Source organism: Phaethon aethereus (assembly GCF_964289735.1).
Source record: "Phaethon aethereus genome assembly, chromosome: 2".
Taxonomy (NCBI): Eukaryota; Metazoa; Chordata; class Aves; order Phaethontiformes; family Phaethontidae; genus Phaethon; species Phaethon aethereus.
In genome coordinates this window covers 133733400-133754910 of record NC_138582.1, presented here as the reverse complement: position 1 = coordinate 133754910, position 21511 = coordinate 133733400, and the positions used below count along the sequence as shown (strand labels likewise).

Genomic DNA, 21511 nt, shown 5'->3' with positions numbered 1-21511 from the left:
CAGCCATGATTTTAGCCCTGGTGCTCAGCACCTGTAATGGAGAAAAATGTATTTCTCCCTCCTACCTTTTGCCCCCGGTGTCCATTACTGTGAATAATTAGGGAAGCTGTCAGAACTTGTGCTGCCTGTTTGAGATCTAGAATGTGAGCTTAATGCTGTTGCCCACCTTTACTTCACATTTCGCATATTTAATCTGATCATTCTTGATGTAGATAATACATATGACAGGCTCTTCTTTAGTCATCTGCTTCAGTTTAATTAGCAGGGTGTTCTTTCTGATCTATGTGCTTTGCTCTCTTGCAAACCCAAGAGAAACAGTGCTAGAGTCTTGTGCTCATTTGCTGACACAGCTTGGGTTTTTGTAACGGAATGGGATATAACAGGCTTAAATAAAGTTCAACTTGAGAAAAGGTGCCTTTAAATCAAATAATTTATATCTTTATTTTTTTACTGTCAAATGCGAATCGGTTGCTTGCTCCTCCCAAAAATAGACTGTATGTGTAGTGTACAAATGTACATGGAAATGAGTGGTTGCAAGAAGCTTTCTAGAGAGACGTAGTAATATGCCAAAAGTAAGAGAGTTCTAATGAAGTAAAGAAATTACCAGGGATAACTTCCATATATGTAGGAAATTCATTATAAAGGAGAGCCTGTCACTTGTGCAGAAGAAACAGCAAATAATAGATATGAAGAGATTACCATTTGTTGTACTGGTTTTTAAAATAAGCTGTAATTCTGTGCATTTTTAAACCAGTAAGATGTGGAGCCTTTGTTAGTGGAGTATTCCCTCCCAGAAGGAAAGGATTGGTGGTCTTATTGCTTTGTTTACAATACTACCATTGCATGGACTTCTGTCATCTTCCTCTCCACATTCCTATTATTACGTGTTATATTAGTTTAAGAACTTGAGGGTGTTGTAGTCACTTCCACTTCATGGCTGTTTTGGTGGTAGTTTACATATGATGATGAACATGTCTACATTATTTATCTAAGATGACAGATCTTTGAGACCCTGGACCAACGTTATGATACATAGGAGAATGAAGTGGAGGTTGTATACACACAACTGTAAACAGACTTTTCAGATATGACTAAAATATGGCTTTTTTCAGTTTATAAGGTGAGAATAGGGAAGCGTGTGCACACATGTGTGAGAAAAGCTTTGTGACTTGCTTCTACAGAATGAAGGCCAGAAATGGGACCTCCCTTCCTTTAGGATATTCATCTAGCCTAAGGAATAGGTCAGCAAACCATGAGGGGCTCTAGCAAGTGAAACATAGCTGGCAGTAGTTGCTGTTTACATTCCTGTGCAGTTGAGTAACTTCATAAACAATCTGGATGACAGAGGAGAAAACCCGAATGCTTCTCCCAGAAGTGTTTTCTGGACAGGGAATTAGGTAGAATTGCTTCAAACCTACAGACCACATCTCTGCAGCTGTTATCTTGACCTTCTTTCATTGTAAACATTGAGTTACCATCTTTCCAACTGTGACATGTCTTCCTTAGCACCAGGAAAAGAATCTAGAATTTGTCTCTGTGCATTTGTCCGTTTGCACGTTTCCACTCTACATGTCCTTGAGTTTTAAAAGCCTTTGCCTTCACTGGAGCTTTCCAGCACTGGTGCAACTCATTTGTGCTGTGAATTGATGTTAAGCACAGTACCCATTTTCTGTTCATCTGTACTCTGTCACTTGCTCAAAACAGAATTCTCTTCCCATTTGTTTGGATTTTTATTTTGCCTTCTTGCTCCCATTTTTTATTTCTTTCTGGATATTGTTTTTGCGGTCTTCTGCTACCTTTAGCCATTTGACATGGGGTAGAGGTCTTAGATACTGAATTCCTACAGGTTTTTTACAGTCGCTTGGGATAAGAGATACCTTACTAAATTCTTGTTCTAACAGGCATCCAGCAGCTGGCTAATCGGCCTGCATATGGCTGCAAACTGGTCACTAATCCAACTAAACAAGAAGAGAACATGAGATGATGGGGAGAGAAGTGTTAGGGGGAAAACAAGACAAATCCAGAGAAAGTCAGGACTCCTTAGTTGTCCTTTTTGTGGTAAAACTTGATTCTTTTACTTGAGCTGCAGTTGTCCCCTTTAGTGAAATATCTTACACCTGTCTGAATTAATGCAAACCTTCTGTATGGGAATCCCATGTGTCTCCTTATTTTTGAAAAGTCTTCATAAGGTGTTTTTGTTTGTTGTTTGTTTTGTTTTTTAATGCAACCTTTTTCTTCATCAGTCTTGTAACAGACTTGTTTGAGGTGCTCAGTTTACTTTTGTCTAAAGGAGTCTTGTATTTCTGGGCAATGATTCTTTTACATGCTTTTTGTCTTGTACTGAAAAAGATCTAACTTAGAGTACCTTTTCTGCAAGATATGAAAAGGATTATGTTTCTATTCTGTGTCTTTAGAATTTTAAATTGTTTACTGTTATGAATCAACCATTTTCTACGTGAACAGGAATATTTTCCATTTCCCTTCCCAATGAAGAAAAATTGTCAGCCTCTTGAGCGAATGTGGCTGCCATCATGTACTTTTTAGCAATATGCCTCTTATAAATCTCAGTGAGGCAGCCTTGGTTGGTCTTTCTACCTATCCCAAGAAGGAAATACGAGTCTTTCAATTACATTAATAGATGAGAGGTGTGGCACAAGGTAGTAACTATCCTTTCGGTTGGCGATGGGGAAGAAGGGTGCCAGCTTGGTCTCCATTCACTCACTGCTTCTTTCTCGTTCCACTGTCAGAAGTTCTGTACACACCGTTAACGCCCATCATAAGAGCACATTTGGCCAAGTGAGTCAGGATTTTTGCATAGCCTTATAGCACTGGATGGGTGCTAGGTGTACCATTCCCATTCATACAAGGAAAGACATCACAGATGCCCTAAGCTCACTTTAAGAACATTATTTTCATGCTGAAGTTGTGCATGTATTATTTTCCTGCGGATGCTTCTGGACCTGCAGCTAATCATTTGATCTTCAGTTCTGTGAAGTACAGCTGCTATCTTTGTAACCCTCTACAAAACTGTCTTGTCTTTCCTACTGGTAAGTTACAAAATTCTCAAGCTTATGACTGAGATCATACTTCTTCTGAGGCATTTGCTCCTAATGTGACCTGAACTTAGTTTCCACTCCTAAGGAGAATGCTTTTTGCTCTTACTCCAAGTGTAGTAGGCTTCCCTTTCTGCTTCTCAGTGAAGACATTTTTGTTAGTGATCATTATCTAGACTAGCAGTATAAGATCAGGTGATGGTGACACTCCTGCTGTACTGAAACTTATGCTGCTTTTACTGTCTTCAGTACTCTGTAGACCAAGTAAGGATACATCTGCAAATGCATCAGAATTTTTGTTTAATGTTGCTATTGTATTCTGATTTTGTTTCTCCCAAAACTTTGTTCCTTGGGAATGGGTACTCCCATGTGTTTGGTTGACATAAAAGAACATCAGTTTTTTATGACTCCAAGACTTTCTGTAGTTCTTCATAGCTTTGGCTTTTGGAACTCTTAAGGCCAATTAAACCATAATTTCTGAGAGGGATAAGCTGGTCTGTGTTAATCATGCCAGATAAGCATGCACACAGTAGTGACTTTGTGTAGAACAGTTGGCTTGCCGAAATTTTCTGCCGTCATCCACTCAGTACCAACTTTCCATTTGCTCATGCTCCCATAATTGACCAAAATGTAATCATTTGGAGCAAATAATTTCTAGAAGCAGGTATGTAAGGGAGAGATCCATAAACAAAACATTTTTTATTTTTTTTTTAATACTAAAGTGTGAGTTTTAGAAACGTAGTTCTGATTACAGTTGGCAGTAAGCCCAGAGTAACTATCCCGAGACTCTTAAACAATGTTGTTAGTCACAGTAAATTTGTGGGGTATGAAGAGTGTAACTTTTGGCAACTGACAACCAGGTCAGGATATTTTTTGAGATGACTCCAAAATGGCCTTTTTTCTAGTAAAAGCCAAACCCACTATGCTTTATTAGCCTGATCTTACCCTGGCAACCAATTACTACCTTTTCTATAGGATAGACATAAAAGGAGCAGTTAGGATCCAGGTACCTCTTGGGAGACCAGACTGCTTGCAGAGAGATAGAGAGAGCTAAAACAGTTTGATTCTACTCCCACAGCAGAGCTGAATCACAGAAAGGAAATGTATGTACTCTTCTTTCCAGTTCACCCACACTATACGTTAGCGGTGTGTCTGTTTGTTTGTTGCTTGAAGCTTAAGATGGGTATCGGTTCGCTTTCTGTTGCATGTTAAAATGATCTGTAGAAATCAGAGATGGGGATTGTTCAAGTCTCTGGGTTTTATATAGTGTCTCATGGCTTTGTTTCTAATTTCTGTTTGACAATCTTGGAACTGCATATAGCTGTTAATTACGAAAGCAGTACTTGAGACAAAATTGGTTTGTTTTGGTAAAACTAGGTGAGTTGCGCTTATTTCTGACAATTAATGTCTGGGTTTCCTTTCTTCCTCTTCTAGTGACAAAGCCCCTCTTTTCTAGCATGCTTTATTGTGTAATACTAGATTTATCTTTATGATTCATATAATCTATGTAACTCGTGGCAATTTCAAAGAGTCAGAGTTACAGTCCAGTGATAGTATTTAAGTCATGATGTGAAAGGCACCCTTTATAATTCCTTAACCCGATTGTCCAAACTTCAGAATTCAGAAGGCCTGGCACTTGTTACGCTACGTAACCACAGTGCCAGCCTGTGGGCACATGATATCAGACTCTTTGTGCAAGGACCTGAGGTCCCATATCAACTATGTTACATCACTGCAGGGCACTGTAGGGGTCTTGGATTAAGTATGTGCAGCCATGTCTCTAGTCATCGGTCTGGAGTACAAGAAGGCTGGCTCTGGGTCTACAAAAAGGGCAGATTAAACTGTCTCTCAAAATACAGAGTTATGTGCTTCTGTCCACATAAGTTGGATGACTCGACCATGGGGGGGGTCTTGAAAGTAAGCTGATGCCTGTGCTTAAAATATAGCATAGGCCGAGCCATTGAGGCCTGGCTTCCCAGCAATCGTCGTCAAACTCTCTAAAGCAGCTTCAACTAACCTTCTCATTTTGGCCTTTCAGTCTTCAGGGGATGGTTTGTTTTACCATGGGAGAGTGACCAGTTTTTAAATGTCAGGTTGAAAAACATATGTAATATCATTTATAAGAATAAAGAATGTGTCATTAGTTATACTAGCCAGAAGAAACTGGGCACTAAGTGATTGTGAACCAAGATGAGGAAGATCCGTCCTCCCTTCAAACAGTTCTCCATTTTACACTTCAGGAGTTTTGTCCACCTGAAATGACAGATATAGACAGCTGTTGGAGTCCCATACAATGGGACATTTTCTGTGATTTCCAGAAGTTCCAAGCTACCCCAGGGCAGTGCATGAGAATTTTTAGTTACTGTATCCTGACTTGTAATTAGAATAGCTGTGAAATACTCTCAGACTAAGATAAAGTTCTCATTGTTACTATTTGACCATTCTTTAATTATACAGTGATCTGTAATATGCACTTCGAGGCATGCTCAATATAGATGTGCATTCTTCTTGTTTGGGTTGAGCATAACAAAAGGTTAAGAACCGATCTTTCTTTATATACTTGGCCAAGAGCAAAAGTACACTGAAGAGAGACGTTCCATGTCTTAACAGTGTAATACCAATACATATTTGGTATTGTCATTCTTCTCTGGTACGCAGGCCAGAAGGAACACACAGTATGATTTCTACAGTTAATTGAACTGGGTCATGAGAAAGCTACATCCTTTGGACATACCAAACTTGATGTTACTTTGACATCAGAAAAGCCTTTCTTTAAATTGTCAATTACTTGCATTTGCCTTCTGTTGAAGCTAGTGCCTACGAGGCAGCAATGCCCGATAGTGCATGTGTGCCCACGTAGAGAAAAGGGTCATGCTCTTTTTTCAAATCAGTTTTTCAAAAAGGAGTGAGGGGGAATGTTATATTTGTACATGGTAGGGCATCACACTTGCCAGAAACTGAAATAAAGGACAAAAGCTGTAAACGATTTTATCTTGCCAAGTGACTAGCAGTAACCCAAATGTTTTTAAAAAAAAGTGTGTGTGGGGGATACTGAACAAATAACTAAATTAACTAAAGTAAATAGTGTGAAAAACACCACCGCCCAACCTATCAACCTATTAAAGCTTTATATAAAAGTGGACAGGCAGTGCTGATTTTTCCTAAAAATAATTTTTTAAAGTGGCAGACCTTAGTATAAATCGGTTTGCATTTTGTTGATTCCAATTTAAATCTGCTTTCTTGTGGACTCTGGTGGTAGAGCAGGAATACGCATGTGGGGAAACTGGTGCTAAAGCAGTCTACTTCTGCTGACACAGAGGGAGGGCATTGGTAAGATCACTTCTACTTGAAAAATGTATTATATGAACATATTTCATTTACCACTCAGTACATTTTAATCTTTGTGTAATGTGTGCGTAGAGGCTGAGAGGTTTCCCCCTTTTCTGACAGGGGAAACTAAAATTTCTGTGGTATTCTAACACTTGTATGGAAGATGGATTACTTCAAGAATGATGAGTTCAGTGTTCTGTTACAGTTGGGAATTCAGGGTAGCGGTTTCATTCAGGTCTGCGTAAACACCCTTTCTAAAAGTTGGGTTTTGTTGAATGCATTAATAATTTTGGGAAAAAAGTCTCATCTGTATCATGTTACCCACGTAACTTAGGTTAGTGCCCTTATACGCCAAGTTAATGGTTAGCATTGGTAAATCCTGACTCCTTACTCAGCAAAAATTCATAACCCTTAATATAATGAATAATCTGTGGATTTTTCATTGGGTCTGCTCCTCTGTCCTAAACAAAGCTTACTTAAGGAATACGAGGCTGAAGAACCCTTTCGCCAGAGAAGTACCTCCTCATCCACCTCATCATTTGTAACCAAGTATTAATAAAGTGCTGTGGCAAAAATGCCTTGTGTTCATGAAGTAACTGAGTGACAAACAGTCAAGAATTGTAAGACAGTGTTTTCTAAGGATTTAAATGGTAATTGGGCCTGTGCTTGTAGTGGAACCATTTTGTTGAAGGAAGATGCACATTCATTTTCTCAGATAAGTCGTGGTCTGCTTATAGTCTGTTACTCAGCAAATTTGTCATGTTTATGGCACTATATAAGCTGTAGCAGAAGAGTACTTTAAATAGTTTTTCTTCTTTAATACATACAGCCCATCCCTTTCGTGACAAAGGGAACAAATAATACTTTAGAATCCATATGCCCTTTTTACTGCAGGTGCAAAGCAAGCAAGTTAGACAGGAAAATATGTCTGTTGCCAGCATCTGTCACAGCAAGCCCCACTAGCTGCTTAATGGAAATGTTAAATGGTTGAAACTAAACAGCTGTTGTCAGGAGAAGAAAACTATTGAGGGAGTCTTCCCGTCATGCCCTGTTTCCATTAACTCTTCATAAGGATGAAGTGTGTTAGCCTAAAATTTAAATATGTTTGAATATACGTATTAGTGATCTGTATAAATCATACAGTGTGTATGCTGTTATATATGGTCCCTTGCACATCTATTTTTGAAGATTAGCTAAATAATTCATAATTCTTGCATGCAAGGTGTCTTTGAGATGAGAAGGAAAATGACTGAGGAGTTTGCGTTTCAAAAATCTTGCTGAATTTACCTGTTTTCCTACCTTGAATAGGTTTTTTGCTGTGTTATCTAATTGCAGAATAGAACCAAGATGCTGTATAATAGTTTGATACTGCATAAGGAATGGGTTTACAAACACAGTTCTCATTTTTCTTCCTCCTTCAATTTATTTTCCTTATGTGCTTATTTGTCTTCCCCTAATTATGTTTGCTTACATCACTGTCCTTATTTACATTTTAATTTGTAATAATGTCATCACAGAATAATAAAAAAAAAACCCCAAACAAAAAGCAACAACCCAAAAACCTGCAAAATGTAAGTGCTCCGACCCCTTGCTTGTCAGAAGGGAGCTCTTGGGATCCAGTCACTGGAGGTGTTCATTTTTCTGCTTGAGAATTTCCCATTGCAGGCAGATTTCTTCCTCCTTTTATGAGAGGTGAGGAGCAGCACATTCCCTAGAGGCTGACCTGCCTTCCCAACCCGATAGAAGCTGTGAGGCAAACCTGCTTGTCCATCAGCAGAGCCACCTTCATCAGTGCCTGCTGCAGCTATTTACGTGCTGTTCGCGTCGGTGAAGGGAGAGCGCAACTGGCTGAGCCCATGAGAGGACGCAGCCAGACCAGGCAATTGAGCTGACGTGCCTGACGGTAGCGTGGAACCTGTGACACACTTGGCTGGCGAGAGCAGCCTAGGCAGATTGCTCAAAACCGACAGATGTGAATCAAAATCAATGTCTTCCCCCGCCCCTTGCTGAAATTTGACAGATTTTTAGTGTCTAACTTGACATTCTGTTGTCTAGAGTTTGAGTTTCAGCTCTCGATAAAATGCGATTATGGTTTGTAGTGTGACTCCCTGCGTTGTTTAACACAGATTTTTTCTGTTCTGACTTGGCCTCCAGGCATTAAGAGTGGGTGATCCGCATTTCCTTAGTCGCTGCGTTAGCGGCAGCATTCTAGCAGTGCGGGCGCAGATTTCTGTTCTAGGTCCAGGGTCAAAAGGCGGCCTGTGCTTGGCTGTTCACGTTTGTTAACTGCGTCTCCCTTTTGCACACTGAAGTAAAACTTACGCTGCAGAGATTAAAAAATCGAAGGTAAATTTCATCTGTTTATGCTTGGTAACAAAAAATGCTTACGGAGGAGGAAAAAAAAAAGCCATTTCTAGTGGCTATTGTTTAAAATACTTTTTTTTTTTTAAATAGGATGATAACACTGTACCTTCTGCTCCTGATCCTCCAAGTCTTCTCTTGCATGAACGTGGAACAGGTTTCTGCTTTGATTCCAGGTAAATATTATCTTGTCTTGGTCTTCAGTGTCATGGGATGGGTTTCTGTGTAACTGGACTCTTTTATTCAAGGGTGGGGGTGGAGATGAAAAACTATTAAACACTTTCAGTGTATGTTTGGCTTACGATTCACTGTCAGAGAATATGCTGTTAGACTGGGCAGACTATTTGCGTTACGTTTTTGACGTAATCGGGACAATTTATTCAGTAAACGAATGAATAACTTGTTTTTTCCTGTCTCTTTCCACCTAATTGTGAACCTAAGTTTAGACGTTTTATAAAGTGTTACGTTTGCTAAGAGCAAGCATTTATGAGCAGAGAGAGTGGTTTCCCATGGAACTGCTTGGCCATTAAGACATTCAACAGATTTGTATTTGGTGGTAGCTGGAATTATGTCAAAATAATGTCGCTTTTAAAATGCCAGGTTATTTTGGAATTGCTGCATAAAACCACTTTAACTGCATTGAGCACTTTCCACAGAGACGTTTTAAATTAACTTGCTTAGGTGCAAAGTCTACGTAAGTTTGTAGTAAAGCTCTTAACGTCGTCGGCAGCAGGACCCTACTTCTATATTTTCTTTCGCATTAACAGATTAAGTAACTGTTTCCTTTTTTCTTTCTCTCCACTTCCTCATGAAGTTTTGATGTGCACAAGAAATGCCCTCTCTGCGATGTGATGTTTCCACCTAACTATGACCAGAGCAAGTTTGAGGAACATGTCGAGAGCCACTGGAAGGTGTGCCCCATGTGCGGCGAGCAGTTCCCGCCCGACTATGACCAGCAAGGCTTTGAGAGGCACGTTCAGACGCACTTTGATCAGAACGTATTGAATTTTGATTAAATACTTTTTTTTGCAGTGTAGCTTAGAAAAAACCTCACAACTTTGAGTAGTCCACCTACGGAACAAAACCAGCGCAGCTTTTCTGTAACAGCGCGAACTTCGGATTAAAAGCTAATGTACTCTAATGGGAGCTGTGATAAATGGTGGCTGTAAGCTGCTCTTGGGTTATCTTCTCTCTCTGCCTAACCTTATACTAAGAAAACCCCACAAAAGCCCACCTTGTTGTGTATGTAGCTATTTATTCCCCTTCTTAGTGGAATTTATAAGGACGGAGGAATGGCTTAGCCTTAGAAAAAATGAGACCAGCTTCATGATGTTCTTCAGCTACATAAAAATGCCACCGAAACACCCAGGGTTTCTCTTGACCATGATAACCGAGGCATGATTAAAAATGTCATAAACAAACATGTTTCTCCTAGCAAATTTGTGTAGTTTGTTGTTGAGTAACAGTTAAATTGGAAAGTTACATTACTTACCCTATAAAAATAGTTTCCTAGTACATTTCTGAAATGTAGATGCATGTACTGTGAGATTACATGCTTGCAACAAAAGGAATGGCAGATACTTCAGTTTTACATATAGAATGTTTGCCTTAAGGGATAATGTTAAATTAAGTACGTTATACTTTAAGGCAGTATTTTTGAGTTCAACGAAATTGCTGTGCTTAAATGCCTAGAAGTAATTGTTTAAAAAAAATCATTGCCATTATGTTGCAATTGCACTTAGAAAATACTGTTATATTTTCGCAACAGTGGATTGTGTTCCTTTTTTGGCTTAGGGCTTTTAAAACCTCCTGCATTTTAACTTTATGTATTTCTTTCTGGTAAGTAAAAACATGCGTGTATATCTAAACATTTTATATTTACTTTAACTGTATTAAGTAAATTTGCTTTCCACTTGTTGTACAGTAGTCTTGTTACATTAAAAGCAAACTTACTCACGGAGTCAGTGGTGCTTTTTTCCTGATGCTCATTTTGAAATAAACCAGAGTTTAGGCTTTATGTACTTATAGTAAATGACATTTCAGCCTTGTATGACAAAGAAACTTGCTCACATCTATTTATGCTCTTTGTTTGAGAGAGAGACTCGGGGCTTATGGTTCTCAGTAGCTTCTCTTTGTCTGCAGTTGTCTCGTGAACATGTGCAATATGCTGTTCAATGCAGGATTTATTAAAAGCTGCATGACATAAATTGCAGTGTCTTGGGTAGCAGCTACTCCCTCTGTCCTCTCAAGTCATTTTAAGTCTTAGATGATTTTTTTATATACTGTTCATGTATATATGTGTTATATGTGTTCATCAAGAGATGGTCTAAGGTAACGTATAGAAGTACTGAAATAGTATTTTGTCCATTTATTTTTCCTTACTATAACTCAACAGCATGTGAAAACAGTTAGAACAGGCTATAAACCCAAAATATTATTAGTTATATTATTAAAGACTTAGGAGATCTCAGCGGTTGGTACCCCATGCAAGCAGGACAACCTCAAAACCTGAGATGACTCCTAGAGGTGTGTGGTATGTTACAGGGAATCACTGACCTAGTTTCCCTATTAAATAGCCACCCTGAAAAGGCTGCTTGTAAGAACCTACCTAGTGAGTTTGCAGGTGAGTGACAGCAGCAAATACCTCTGCTGAAACCTCAGTGAATTACAGTTTTAATGATTTCTCCTTTCATAGCTATAGCCCCTTCGTTTCTGCAAACTCTTAGCAGAAAGGTAACCCAGGCCCTTTTGTAGCATCAGTACAAATTTCGTCTGGTAACCTGAGCCCTGTTGTGATATTGGAAGGAAAGAGCCTATGAAATCCAAAGTCCTTTTGACTGATTAAATCAAAATACTGTCTTTTTTTTTTGGTGTGGGGTTCCCCCCCCCCCGCCTCCAGGCTGTAGCATTCTGTGTAATTTTGTGCATTAATGGTGTAGTGCTTAAGTTGCTTCAGGTGTTTACTGAATACAGAGTTTGATGACACCCAAAGTAAAACATACAAATAAAAGACTATATACAGCCCAAGAACTTGCATCTTTAGGTTAGTAATGAGGAAAGAGCAGTCTTTAGGTCAGAGGCAGTTTATTTTAAATGTGATTTGATTTACATTTGTAAGCAGCTTTCTTGACAGGAATTCTTTAAGTTGCCTTCAGTTCTAAAACAAACCTCTGTTGCTTTCAAACTTAAAGTACTTTGTCCCCAACAAAACATATGAAAATATAATTTAAAGCACACTTTTCACAGACACAGTACAATACATTCACTATACACAGTATAACAAAATAGTCCCATCTTTACCTGTTTAATAATACTGTCACAATGAATAGGTAAATAGAAACTGGATTTTCATTTTTTAGAGTTGAAAGGAACTTACATGCAACAATGACATTTTACAACTGTTTAGCTGTTGAAGGAACTTACCCAGCCTGTAGTTTCTTGCACTTAGGAGCAGAGCCAAACCGTGGTTGTTGGCCAGAGCTGCAGAAGGTGGGAAGCGGCCGCCTTGGTGCACCAGTAACTAACTCAACTCGCATGTCTGGATCATCCTTTAAAGCTGGCTGGCAGCACCCTACAACGAATGCAAGCACTGTCGCCTCTCTAGGTTTTGAAAAAGTGGTGTTTCTTTTGAAACGCTTATTTGTGAGGATGATGCCCAAGTGTTTTAATGAGACTTTTACTCTGCTGGAGAACAGGTAATTGTTATCCTTACAAGGTTTTCGTCTTAAAGCTTTGGGGAAAAAAAAAAAGGGAAAGCTCATTCCTCCTTTATTTTGAGCTTTCTTTTGCACTTAAAATAACAGAAACAAAGCAAAGGCGATGGCTGTGTTTAACACAGCGTGTTCCTCCCTAACCCTCATGGGGTGAGAAGTGTTTCGGGGCTGGGGCAGGGCGGGGGGTGCCCACCTCCACTCCCGGCCAGCTCCGAGACCAGCACTTGTGAGAGAAGAACGCTCAAGGCAGGATGGTAAACGACAAACGTTCAGGTATGGTCCAGACACGAAGCGCTCTCAGGTTGGCTTTTGTTTTAAGTCGGTCTCTGACCACCTGCTGCAAGAAGCACTTAATCTTCAATAAGGCTCATATGTCATATTTCAGCAAAATTAATTGTAAAGCTAAACAGACACTTCCAAATGGAATGCAGTGACCTACAATGAGAAGCAAAAAAGAAAAATGCATAAAGAAAATCTCAAAGTACAATGAACATGAGGGAGAGGCATTAGAAACTCCCTTAGCACAAATAATGGACCTCCTTAAACCATGCGTAGAACTTTTAATTTTTATTTGCAACCACAGGCACATGCTCGTACAGTAGTTGCAAGAATTGGCAACACATAAAACATTAAATCTGTTGGCAATAGAGAACTACAAAGTGCTTTAAAACTTCATCTGAGATGAAGATAATTGTTTCTCACACACACATAAATTTGCACTTAAGTATTTCCAAGTGTCTTTCTAAGAGATCAGGGGTAAATATTTAGTTGGACTGGGATATTGGTCCTCAAAAGTCTGATGGGCATGAACATAATCTGATGTCTTTTACAAAACAAAAAAAAAGTAATTTCTAACGCTGAAGTGATTGTTTACTAGTTCGAATGGCAAGATTTTGAGCACTTCAAGGGGGGGGGGGAAAGATTTGCAAGATAATATAAAATACAGCAAGCACACCTTTTTATGTATGTTATTTAAGTATGAAAATATTTTTAGCATATTATGTTAAACATTCTTTCTTATTTATATTTCCATTACCTAAAAGACTTGCTACTCCACTGGTAACTCCATTATGTAAGGCATGTTAACGATAGTTTGACGAAGGTGGTATTTTGGTTTTGCACACACATCGACAGCTGCAGTGACAGTCTTCATCACGTTACAATCTTGAAAGGAAGTCAGTGCCAAGCGCTCCTCCTCTTACTCCTATTCAACACTTCAGGACAACTAAATACGCAATGCCCCCCTAATTTTTTTTCTGTTGTTTTGGAGAAATGTTCTGAAGAACCTATAAGCTTTTATAGCACCTTATCTCAAAGTAATGAACATGGGTATGATGATTACATGTGCAAATGTACAAAATCATTAACTCTACAAAGATACATCATTCCAAAATTACAGAAAATTTTAAAGCATGCATTTAATTTTTTTAAAGGGTTGCTGAATGCTTCCCCTGAAAAAGGTGGCTGTTCTCAGAATCAGCAACTGCTGGTGAGGATTTCTTGGCACATTTGTGACCAGCATGTTATTGCTGCATCTTCCTGATAATCTCAGCAGACACGGGGGGATGGAAATTGATTGTGTGGTGCCGCAGGCCCTGAGCTGTCTTGTAACTCTTTCCACAGCGACATTTGAATGGTTTGCGTACACGGATTTGCGTTCTGTGGCCGTTCTTAGCATGGTACTTTATACCGTTCACATTCTGTGAGTGAAAAAGTAAAACGTTAGTGGTCAAGTGGGCTGATAATGGCTTGGCTTCCTGTTAAAAAAACAAAAAACTTGATTCAACGTTACAGGCAGAATCACACGAATTGCCAGGAGCTGCCGCTAGGTGTTACGCATGTGTTGGGCTGTCAACACACGAGGTGGGACAAGAAGGAGAATAATGCATGGAACTTGTCTACCTGGGTAATCCTCATTTTTGTCTCCCAACGTATTGCACTTTACAAAAAATACCATTTAATGGGCTCGCACAGAGATGTTCTTTGCCTCCTGACATACAGCATTGACAAATTCTATTCAGAGGTTCATTTACAAGCAAACAAAGAATTGGCATGAAGACTCGAGTCACACTTCTTCAAAAAGCTGAAACTCCCCCCATGGTGTGTGTGTTCCGTTTGGTGTCATTGTTTCTAGATATGTCTTTAGGCACCAGCAAATTCTGATAGTTTACACATTGTCTCTGAAGAATTAACTGCAGGAAACACTTAACTTAAAGAGTTATGCAGGGCACTCAGGAAATAATCCAGAGAAGCCGTCTTCAAAACAACTATTGTTTGGGAATATTCTACAGCTACAACTAGAGAACTCCTCTCCACTGATGTTTGGGGAGAAAGAACAAAAAACAGCACCGTGACACACTTAACCGTTACACTGGCAAGGTCAGGAAAGAGGCAACACTTACAGTAGATTAACCAAGACTCTCACTAAGCAACGATCAAAATCACACCCCTGTCCTTTTCACGTGTTTCTGGCAAAAATGGAAGAAGCTTTGTGGTCTCAACAGCTGTTGTGATACTGCTTTAGGTAGGATTTGTCTGACTGGGGTGTCCCTTATCTGCTTCCACTAGAGGAGTTTGGACTTTTGGATAAATAAGAAAAGGCAAACTGTCTTTCACTAGAGCTAGTCCCAGGAAGAAACCAAAGGAGATGCCAAGACAATTTGTGACAAAAAGATACAGCTCCGAGGCTCTGCTGTGTCCCCTCTGAAGCTTCCAGATACATATCTCAGGGTTTTCTCTAAACTATTAATAAAAGCTGAAATCAATTAACAGCACAGATATTAATTAACCTGCTGAAATGTCAGGGATTTTGTCTTTGTTGAACCACTGCTTGATGTTATACATAGCAAAAAAATCCCTTTGGCTCTTTTTATGCGACAAGTTCAGTGCTACCAGTGTGGAGCTTACAGTAAGTGGAAGCTCCGGCTTGGAACACACAGCGATTAGACAGGTTAGGACAATTTTTTTTTTTTTTTTTTTTTAAAAAAAGGGAAAAAGAAAAAGCCTACAGTAAACAGAAGAGAGCTACAACTCCTAAAACTTTTGAAGACTTCAGAAGGCACAAGGTTAACATCTTCAATACCACTCTCCTGCCAACAATTCCCTTTCTCCTCCCCTACCTCCTAATCCAAGTTCTTCTGAGTCAGTATCTCAAGAGTTACATCCCACCACTCCTGAGAGAGACAGGCCCCCTGCGTGCTGCCCACCACTGCCCTGCTCTAGCCACAGCTCACAGCAGCAAGAGAAGTGTAAGGAACTTGCAGCTCCCATCAGGAAAGCGGGGAGGAGTATAATTGCAAGAGAAATGGCCCAGTCCCCACATAGCTACAGTGTTCTCACAACGTAAAATGCTGGTCCTTATTTATTACACCTTCACTGTGCCACTGCAGCAATGTATTTTTAATCTTTAAGCAAAAAGAGTTCTTTGGTTTCAATCATAAAGTTGAGTGTGGTACTGTTCTTGTCAGAACTCGTGATGCCCAGTGTAGTCTGGACTGCTGAAGTGGCACTTTGGGGCAGACTGGTTGTCTGGAGAGGTTGACTTGTGGAAATCCTTTAGACAGAAAAACTTAGCCTAAAATATCCACCCTGGAAAGAGAGTATGGTGCAAGACTGCAAGCAACTGCTCTGCCCACAAATTCATGGCTTCTCTCCTCTGGAGACTCCAGGCACTCAATTCTCACTCGAAGTTGCAAATCCAGCCCCCAAGTTGTCCTTTACACCCTTAAAAATACCGGACAGCTCCTGCACAGCTGTCACCTGAGATGTGGGAGACAAGAATCTTCAGTCTCCAATACAAACCAGACATACGAATATGAGCCTTTAGTGCCGGTAACTTCTGGGTGAAGAGTATTCAAAGGAGGTAGAAGGCCATACCACCGACACAGACAAAAGCAGGTCAAAGCTACAAATCATCCTCAGGAGCAGTCAAGTGAATTCCCTGCAAGTTACCTGAGATCCTGCAGCAGTTTTTAGATGGTTTTGCACATAGTTACAACCTTCAGCACCAGCACCCACAGGACTGTTGGCTGTCATAACACATATGTCAACATCTAAGTACTGTTAAGGACCTGCATCTTCAAAGAGAAAATCTGGGGGTGACCTGCTAAGCTTTTGCTACTGCAGTGAAATTGTAAATGTAAAAACAAAGTTATCCCCAAACCCTATATATATGGTTTGGAAACGACAGAAACTTGTTTATACTTTTAATTTTTGTAACCAATCTCTTTAAGATACTTAAACTAATATCAATTGCTACAGATACCGTAACTCTGCAATCATAAATTCCATCCCATTCCTCATTATTCCATGCCAACAAAACTCTTCTGATCCAGATTTTTTGATGATCCACTCAGCCTCAAGTGGAGAGTACTCCACGCGCTTTGATGAAGAGAGGGGAAAGTACTTTTGGGCAGAAGATTTAAGGAAATGCTACACCAGGAAACTATGTGGAAGGAATTGGGCCACGGAAGGTTTGAAAACCCATGCAGAGTATGAGGAGCTAGTGTAACAGGAAATTTGACCTGTACTCCTGTCTGAAAGAAAATTGTTAGAATTACTGGCAACTCTTCAGCACTTTTTCCATTACTGTAATGTAAACATTTTGTTGTATGTTTGGGTTGAGTTTGTTGAGGTATGGCAAAACCCACTGTGAAACTCATACATCACTTTTATTGCTCTACTTACTTAGGCTGCTCATTATTTACTCTCACAAATGATTGAGGAAGAAGATGGAAGTATAGAAGGGCACTTCAAAATCTTGAACAGGAGGAAACAATTATTAACCTGGGACCAGATCAGGAGGAGATAGGGAAATTTAGACTGGCACTACGTGGTTTGCACAGATGTAAGGGCACTTGTTGGGCAGGGCCCCCTGCACAGTAGAACTCGTGAGGCCACTACACTGCAGAAGGTGTGAGAGGTTGCCACCCCCTCCACATGGGAACACAGACATCAAGGATAGTTTGGGAGGATTTCTTGTTTCAGGACTTGGACATTGACATATGTTTTTGTATCTCCTGGCTGTTCCTCCCAAAGTTTTCTTTGTGTGTCCAGTTCCTCTTCACTCAACTTGCAAGCTCTAGCTTGCTCCTTTCTTTCAAGTAAATTCCCTTCGTTCCCTCTCTCACTTCAATATTCTCCCTCCCTAAGCTCTGCCGAGCATCACTGCTCTTAGATCAGCCTTCCCAGGGGTTTGCCCAACCCACAGGTCTAGGACCCTTGTCCTGCCAGAAAGACAAGCCCAATGCATTCTTGGAAGGTACCACTTCTCCTCTTGCTCATAGCCAAAAAGCAGTCATGCATATAAGCTATGTTTTGTATGCATGGAAATCTATTATTCTTTTATTATTGTATTTGCACAAACTAGAAAAGTTATGACAAATACTCTAGGGTTTTCTCTATAATAGTATATATGCATTATTTGTGGGGTTGTTTTGTATCTATCATGTATCAAACTTTATTTGCTCTTTGGAAGCTGGCTGAATAAGTTCATCAAAATGATATACACATTTTGAATGTCCTCCAGAGCTGGAGACCAAATAACTGGCACACATAAGTGGTACTGAATAAAAGGAAAACTAATTGCCATAAATCCAGACTTTAGCTCCTACAGGTAGCATTTTGCAAAGAAAGTTAATTACTTGATACTCACAGACTTCTGGACAGGGCATCCAGAAGTGGATATAAATCAAAAAATCTATTGAGGGTACACTCCACAGAAGCAAGGCTAAGATTTTTGCGTTCCTTTGAATCACACAGGTGATTTTCTAAAAATCAAATCTAAGGAATCAAATAGAATCATAGAATCATTTAGGTTGGAAAAGACCTTTAAGGTCATCGAGTCCCACCGTAATCTAACACTGCCAAGTCCACCACCATGTCCCTAAGCGCCACATCTTACACGTATTTAAATATCTCAAGGGATGGAACTCAGCCACTTCCCTGGGCAGCCTGTTCCAATGCTTGACAACCCTTTTGGTGAAGAAATTTTTCCTAATATCCAATCTAAACCTCCTCTGGTGCAACTTGAGGCCATTTCCTCTCACCCTATTTCTTGTTACTTGGGAAAAGAGGCCCACACCCACCTTGCTACAACCTCCTTTCAGGTAGTTGTAAAGAGCGGTGAGGAATACAAATCATATGAACAACAAAAAAATCCGTCAATGGCAAACTATGAAATTCTTATAATTTGTTCTCTAGGTCAGTAACCATACTTGGAGAAGAAGAAGGCAAGCTTCAGAGGCTTGTGCTTTAAGCATCTAAAGTGAGTATGCTCCACATTCATGTAGCTGCTTCTGACTATCCCACAAACAAATTTATGTATCATTAAAATCCCCCCCCCAAATCTTCAGCTCCTCAAGAAAATCTGCCATACTATATAGAGGGCGTAGTACCAATACATATTATAAGCAAGCCATTTTATTTTTAAAAAAAATAAAGTCCCTGAAGAGCAGATAAATATTTATGGCTCACTTCTACTGCACGGCCTATGGGAAACTGCCAAGAGATAGCAGCTGGGCAGAAGGCCAGGAGGGACTTCTGATACTCATCTGGGCTTGTGTATAAACATGTTCTCATTCCAGTTTCCATTGTCTGCCCCAGCCCATTCCTTGGGAGTATTTGTTGTACTCATTCTCGTCTTATTTACCTTTCTGTAATGACTTTTCAGTGCAGAGGCCATCTTTTATCCTTGTACATTGTTTGCAAAAGGGAGCCCCATCCCTACTGGGTCCTTTAAGCAGTACTGTAATCCAAATAACACATCTAAAAATAAAATTTCTGCTTCTCAAATGTACGTCACCTAAGGCCAGACAAAAGAAAACTGTGTATATCCTCCTTTCCTCCTCGCTCCCTAAAGGAATGCATCCTTTCTCAGCCGTAAAGTGAGCCTGGCAATTACTGTATGTGCATGTCCGTGTTCCTGTTTGGAGCTCTATAATTGTTTTACAGCCCGGACTGTGATTATCCAGTACCCACCAGAAAATCCCAGTGCTTTGATCACAAGACTCCCTACCCAGACTCTGCAAATAATTCATCAGAGGAGCAGGTTAAGCAAAAGGAACACGAAGAGGAAACAAGAAACACAGCTGACACAAAGCTAAAAGGAAGGAAACAAAGATAAAAATGCAAAAAGAAAAAAATCAGGCTGAAAAGAAAAAAGAGAGGAAACAGAGCCCTCAGAAAAGAGAAATGAGGTGAGGCAGTTTAGGGAAATGTGTTTTCCTATCAGGACTAAACAGAGGTGAGGCTCTTGGGAAAATACGGTACTTTTTATTTGCTGCTGCTATCTGCCCTTCAGCCTCTCTAAGGGTTGTTAATTTGTTCCCCATCTGACTGTTCCACCATTAATGGTGGACAAGATATCCCTTAGACAGCCCTCATGCATTTGAGATGAAGGTAGCGAGATAGCAGCAGCAGGCAGAAACAGCTTGCGTATTTGGGCAATAAAAAGACAGAGGGCTGGCAGTCAAACAGAGAACAGACAGGATATAGCAAATTACAAGGTTCTCCTTCTAGCCTTTGCCATTAAGCGAATGTTTTCTGCAATGCATAGATGCCCTGTGGGCACAGCGACTTCTAACAATCACCATGGCTTGTTTGCTTCCTGAGCTAGGGATTTAGCGTTTATACTATACCCTTCCTCTGGCACAGCTTCTACCACACACAAGAAAAGTATTAATCTTGAATAATCTGCAAAGTAATCCTTGTAAATAGTCTGAAAACATCTCTCCCTCTGCCCTGACCCTGGAGATGGTTTTCAGTTTTTTCTGTAGTAGTTAAGGCTAATCTCTGGGGGAAAAAAAAAAAAGGGGGGGGGGGGAAGACTTGTATGTCACTAAGAAATGAACACAATACTTATGTTTTAAGTAAGTATTGTCAGCATTAACTGATCTATACAGGAATCCCAACCTCGTGATTTGCTGCTATGGGAGCTGCCACAGTCCAGAACAGCTGCACCGTCACTGAAACACGTTTTTGTCTACTATGCAATTTCATGCACAGTTTATTCATTCTTGTCACAACTGTTTTATCTCAAATGTTATTGGTCTTCCTATATTTCTCTCTCATATTTCTGTTCTCTTTTAAGTCCCTACTTTTCAGTTATTTAAAGGACAAGCCATAAAATAAAACAAGTGTAAAACCAACCCAACCTCCACTGCTTTTTCTAGGGTATAGGTCAGTGGTTGAATTTTCCAGTACTTCAGAAAAACTGGCAAAAACTTCAGAAAAACTTCAAAAACATGCAAAAACTTCAGAAAATTATTTAGATGCTATTTCTGTTCCCAAATTTCAATGACAACAGAATACCATACTGAAGTGCAAGCTGTTCAATACAATTTCTTCTGTCCCTGCACTGGTTCACGTGAAGCAATACTCCCGTCCTCACAAAATCACAGCATGTTGTACACCAGCCAGCTCAAGGTTCAAAGCTAAAGATGTTTCACTCCCATAAACAAACAAAAAATTTACACGATGAAGAGTAATTAAAAGGCTGGGGGTGGGTGGGAATTGTTTCCTAGCATGTCACACAGAAGGATGCAAGCCCTGCATGTGGGGCCAGGCACTCTGATGGCTGTGCAGACAGGTCACAGGGACTCGGACCCAGGACAGAACGATGCCAGAATTTCTCCGAGGCTCTGCCTTGCCGAGGTGATCTCTGACTTGCAAAACGTTAACCATCACCTTCCACGCATCACCTTTACCAAGAAAAGTACCCTGGGCACAGTCTCCCTAAAGGAGAGGCAGTATCTCTTAGCAGTTCAGCAGCAGGAATTCATTCTGGCACTGATGGGCACCAGTTTTTCATTTAGTGTCTCTGAAAAGGACCCAAGAGATTATTTTGCTGGTAGTACCTCCTGCATTCTGCAGTTAATTTGTCTAAATAATAGAAAGCTAGTTAAAATGTGTAAAGCAAGAGAGTCACTCACTATATGTGATCTCTCTTGACAGACATCAAAAGGGATGCAAAAGGTTATGTCCTTTGTAAAACTGATAACTTGGCTGTGCTTGAGAGGAAACCTGTGAATAAAATACGTACTCTGCTAGAATACC

General features: G+C 40.0%; 2 protein-coding genes across 2 annotated transcripts in view; one reads left to right on the top strand and one right to left on the bottom strand.

Moving 5' to 3' along the window:
* Positions 1–9760, top strand: part of TAX1BP1 (Tax1 binding protein 1) — a gene marked incomplete at its 3' end in the record, with an annotated part of 59754 nt that extends 49994 nt beyond the window's left edge. Inside the window, 2 exon segments of the mRNA XM_081996805.1 lie at positions 8838–8920; positions 9559–9760. Of these exon segments, the coding sequence (XP_081852931.1) occupies positions 8838–8920; positions 9559–9760 (285 nt within the window).
* A 4220-nt stretch (positions 9761–13980) lies between these two features.
* JAZF1 (JAZF zinc finger 1) overlaps positions 13981–21511 on the bottom strand; it is a gene marked incomplete at its 3' end in the record, with an annotated part of 194121 nt that continues 186590 nt past the window's right edge. The window contains exon 5 of the mRNA XM_081996659.1: positions 13981–14157. Within this exon, the coding sequence (XP_081852785.1) occupies positions 13981–14157 (177 nt within the window). The remainder of the gene's footprint in view (positions 14158–21511) is intronic.